The sequence below is a fragment of the Glycine soja genome, chromosome 3 (genome assembly GCF_004193775.1).
Source record: "Glycine soja cultivar W05 chromosome 3, ASM419377v2, whole genome shotgun sequence".
In the NCBI taxonomy this organism is placed as follows: Eukaryota; Viridiplantae; Streptophyta; class Magnoliopsida; order Fabales; family Fabaceae; genus Glycine; species Glycine soja.
This window is the reverse complement of record NC_041004.1, coordinates 41,372,571-41,377,951: the sequence shown is the minus strand read 5'-3', so window position 1 is coordinate 41,377,951 and position 5,381 is coordinate 41,372,571. Positions and strand designations below refer to the sequence as shown.

General features: G+C 35.9%; 1 protein-coding gene across 1 annotated transcript; it reads left to right on the top strand.

The window, feature by feature from the left end:
- Positions 1-294: 294 nt before the first annotated feature.
- On the top strand, positions 295-3,788 carry LOC114407101 (glucomannan 4-beta-mannosyltransferase 1). The gene is made up of 9 exons (XM_028370074.1): positions 295-759; positions 1,350-1,448; positions 1,541-1,793; positions 1,915-2,025; positions 2,105-2,241; positions 2,347-2,460; positions 2,554-2,753; positions 2,885-3,079; positions 3,398-3,788. The coding sequence occupies exons 1-9, from the start codon at positions 445-447 to the stop codon at positions 3,555-3,557; spliced, it is 1,584 nt and encodes a 527-aa protein (XP_028225875.1). The 5' UTR covers positions 295-444; the 3' UTR covers positions 3,558-3,788.
- The last annotated feature ends 1,593 nt before the right edge of the window (positions 3,789-5,381 follow it).

Here is a 5,381-nt window from a genome sequence, read left to right as displayed (position 1 = left end):
TGGGCTTTTATCCAATATTCACTGGTAATATAACACAATTTCATAAACTTGATCAAACACGAGCAAAGTTATTACTCGGATCAAAATCATTGACAGTAAAATTCTTGATCAAATTGTCGGCAAGATAAGACATATCCAGCTATCAGGTAGCTACGTTGCAGCACCATTGCTTGCATGAATAACGTGTGTCTCTCAAAAACAATATCTCTCCTCTCAATAGCTCACTCATCACACTACGTTCTTCCACCTAAACCCAAATGCATGTCCTCATCTTCCTTCCTTGCATTTCCATCCTATTTAAAGTAAAGGTTTCATCTCTAACACACATCACACCCACTTGATCACTCCTGCAACGAGTAATTGATCCATCCTCCAATTTCCTCTGTCCCCTAGTGACGTTCTCTTCAGGCTCAATATTCCTTCTTAACTACAACCATAGAACCCATGAGAAACCTAATCTTTGAAGAGCCTGAAGTCAGGGTTCCAGGAGACACTTCAAGCAGTCTGCGCTATGCCTGGGAATCAATACGAGCCCCAGTGATAATACCACTCCTAAAACTAGCTGTCATACTATGTTCAATTATGTCAATCATGCTATTTGTTGAAAGGGTAGCAATGGCAATTGTAATTTTAGTTGTCAAAGTGCTGGGGAAGAAAAGATACACCAAGTACAACTTGGAAGCCATGAAACAGAAGCTTGAGAGAAACAAAAGATTCCCCATGGTGTTGATCCAAATACCTATGTATAATGAGAAAGAGGTAACTTGCTTTTTAATTAGTAAGTTTTGCACAGACTGAAATTAGTGTTACATGATGTTTCTACATAGTTACCATTTAAATTATGATATTCTATTCTAAAATGTCATTTAAGTTTCCCAATCATGTGCTAGTGTTTTACAATTCTGAATGACCACACCAACTCCGACCATATTCTTTAATCATTTGCGAATAGTAAAAAATTAATACCAGCTTTAAATGGGAAAAAATCAACTAGATTCTCTGTTCTCAAACATTTCATTATTTAATTCCCTCAATCCTACTTTTTATTTTTATTCATTCTTTTTTTCAGGGGGTTTGTTTTGCATTATTTAGTTTAACAAAAAATCTAGCATCTTTTAAAGATCCATTAGAGGTTGTCCTTTCAGATTGTCATTATTTTAACATGTTATAAATTCTGAACAATCATACTCATAATAAATCTCAGCAAACTGACAAAGTAAAGGAACACACAAATCGGTTGTGTTTGTCCAAACTAGGAATGTGGAATAAAATGGCAACAGTAATGTTCATAACTATAAAAGAACAAAGATAAATTACCTCATAAAAAAAATTTCAATTTCTGCTTCCAGGTCTACAAGCTTTCAATTGGAGCAGTATGTGGGCTGTCATGGCCAGCTGACAGATTTATAGTTCAGGTTCTTGATGACTCAACAAATCAATCCTTAAGGGTATCCAATTAATCCAGTAAAGCTTCATTGCAGATTCCATATGCATCTGTTGGGTGCAAATTTACAGTAATTAAGTGTTTTCAAACATGCAGGAATGTGTCCAAATGGAGTGTCAAAGATGGATACAAAAAGGTGTGAATGTCAAATATGAAACAAGGACAAATCGCAATGGTTACAAGGCAGGTGCCATGAAGGAGGGTTTGGAGAAGGAATATGTCGAGGATTGCGAGTATGTAGCAATATTTGATGCAGATTTCCAGCCAGATGCAGATTTTCTATGGAATACAATCCCTTATCTGCTTGAGAACCCAAAATTGGGTTTGGTTCAAGCAAGATGGAAATTTGGTAAGTAACTTCCAATAACACCTTGTTAAATTGTTCCAACCACATCAATGTGACAGCATGCCTTATTAATGAGTCCAGCAAATCAAAGTTCTTTAAAAATTGTTTTTTCATGTCGAAACAGTGAATTCCAAGGAATGCATGATGACAAAGCTTCAAGAGATGTCACTCGATTATCACTTTAGTGTTGAACAGGAAGTGGGCTCTTCAACATACTCATTCTTTGGTTTCAATGGTCAGTTAAAGCTCATTTATTAAATTCAGACAAGCACCTTTGCATACAGGCTTACTCAAATTTCCTCTATTAAATACAGGGACAGCAGGAATTTGGCGGATTCAAGCAATAAAAGATGCTGGAGGATGGAAAGACCGAACCACAGTAGAAGATATGGACCTTGCAGTAAGGGCAAGCCTGCAAGGTTGGGAATTTGTTTTCGTGGGTGACATAAAAGTGAGTTATCCATACTTATCTAATTCTTTTGATATTAAATCTTGCAAGTTTGAATAACCAGTAAACTAACCCATACCCATGTGGGGCAATTTTGATGCTTGCTAGGTAAAAAATGAACTGCCAAGTACATTTAAAGCATACCGATATCAGCAGCACAGATGGTCATGTGGTCCAGCTAATCTCTTTAAGAAAATGACCATGGAAATCCTCTATTGCCATGTATGTAACCTCTTAATTTTCTCATAAACAGCTTACAAATTCAACCAAGATTTACAAAATCTTATATTGATTAAACCTGTATGTATAATCCAGAGGGTACCGCTTCTCAAGAGACTTCATCTTGTCTATGCTTTCTTCTTTGTGAGGAAAATAGTTGCACATTGGGTCACTTTCTTCTTTTACTGCATAGTTATACCAGCTTGTGTGATAGTTCCTGAAGTCAGTCTCAAAAAGCAGATTGCCATATACATCCCAGCAACCATTACAATTCTAAATGCAGTCTCCACCCCAAGGTAACCGGTCCTGACTACAACAACAGTGTAAAATTTATCCAGTTTCTCTCTGAATGTATCTATTTATGCTCAATCAAATCACTTTCCCTAAGCTACCCTAATTATTCTACATCCACTTATACATGGGACAGATCCATGCATCTACTAGTACTCTGGATACTCTTTGAGAATGTTATGTCCCTCCATCGAACTAAAGCAGCAATTATTGGACTCTTGGAAGCAAATCGTGTCAATGAATGGGTTGTGACTGAAAAGCTTGGAAATGCCATGAAACAGAGAAAGAATGCTAAGCCATCAAGAACTTCATGGTTCCGAATTATAGACAGGTACCATCTGCTTTACTGCTAGTCTGTCTAAATAAAGTAATTAATTCAACCAACAGGACAAATTGTCATTGAATTGCTCTAGAATTACATACAGGAAACACAATACAACCATTGAAAAATAAACTTATGCCTGTGGGAGAAGAAAAAAGAGCAAAGGGAACACAATTACAATATTTTAATTACTCTTTTATAAATTTTAGACTTAGTGAAATTTAGATTACATTAAACTGCAAGGTAAAGAAAGTGGTTACAATATTTGACTATTAATCCCTATTAATTCATCCAATGCATATATTAACCCTTTTCATAAATCTTCAGGATCCACCCATTGGAGATCATAGTGGGGATGTATATGCTGCACTGCGCAATCTATGACCTGCTATTCGGACACGATCATTTCTTTATCTATCTGTTGTTGCAGGCAGGAGCTTTCTTTACAATGGGATTTGGGCAAGTGGGAACAATTGTACCCTACTAAAGCTTAAAGCAATGATCAAACTATTAGTAATTTCGTATGTTGCTCGGTTTGTGTTTACAAAACTAGTTGACTTGTGCTATCCATAAGTATAGAACTGGTGGTAAGAGTAGCTGCAACCACCTACTTAGTAGAACCAATCCACATGTATCAGGACTTCTTTTTGCTCGTGCATAACAAGCAGAATCGAAGTGTGTGTATATATGTCCATAATATGCAGCTTAAATTTATCTATTGTCTGCTCCGCATTTCAACTTTATAAGTATTATATTCATGAACAAATACAGGGGAATACCTTATGAGGCTTCTATCTTTTCTAAAACCAGCTAGTTGTTCCAGGATCAACAAAGGATAAAGGCATGTGTTAAATACAACAAAATATTTGTAATCAATACTGATTGCCTTTTCCATATTATAAATAACATGAAGTGTGGTCTACATTGACACACAATATTACACAGCAGAGACGACCACCAGTAGGTCCCCGGTGGAGAACGACTTTCATTATAACCTAAGCTTTGATACCATCTGTTCACACGAAGGAACACTGCGGTGGAAAGGGAAAAAAAAGAAAAACCCTAAATATCTGAGAATGGCTTTCTGTAATTGTGTAGATAGGTCGCCGGAACTAGGACAACTAGCAGAGATGACCCCCAGGGACAGTAGGTCCCCGATGGAGAACGACTTTCTTTATAACCTAAGCTCTGATACCATATGACAATATTAAAATAAAAAGGTAACGAAATTATGAAAATATTTATCAAATTTTTGGACAATCAAGTTTCCCCACTGCCTAAGAGAGGCAAATCCCAAGTTATCGCCCTCTCGCTATTTCTCTGACTTCTCACAAGAGTAAATGAAAATGAATTTTATGCCACATGAAGGAAGGGAATGAAGATCAGGGTAAATGAATCTTTAATCCTCTCAAGGTCAAGTATAAACAGATTAAGAAAAGTACCGTACTATATGACAGCGACGCATTTAGAAGGAGCATAAAGGAATGCAGCTTCCCCTAAATGTACATTGCAACTGTTGAAAATCAGGATAAAATAATTAAATTTATTATTAGTAGGAAAGTAGAATCTGATTTTGAGGAAACAAAATATCCTGTCATTATTAGTATTTATTGTAATGACCACTATATAATAGAGCATCCATTGTGTACTCTGACATGGTTTTCTGTCCATTATACCTCTGTTTTCTCCTATTTTAACAGCAACATTGTCAGTAAATTGGTAACCTCTAAAGAAATTATACCACATCAAATGTCAGTAACACACTAACACTGCTGAAACTTTTCCTGCTGAAAGGTCACAAAGTTGTGTGGTTGTAACTTGTAACAAACATAACCTTTACACAATTATCCTCTTCACAGTGAAGCATGCAGTAGCATTCACCATATCTAGCTTTAACAGTGTATAGTTGTACTCTTGTCTGTAATATTCTAGAACAACACTCTTTCATTAGCATTAAGACTGTTAGCAGTCTGTTAGTTTGATAGTGACTTAGTAGTTTCTATGAGAAGCCTCTTGTATTCTATATTTTCTATATATATTCTCCTGTTAACAGTCTGTTAACACTCTTTCATTAGCATTGAATTTCAACTTCTACAAATAAAACATCATGCAGGCATATTTTTCAGTTTTTCGTACAGAGAGAGAGAGAGAGAGTGTGTGTGTGTGTGTGTGTGTGTGGCAAGCATGGTTTTACGCAGAATGCATTTCAAAATTTTGAAAGAGATAAGATCAACTTTACAAAAGTTTGATTAAATGTCCAAAGTAATGATAAATTGCAAATATTATCAAATGGATCATCAATATTGATTGC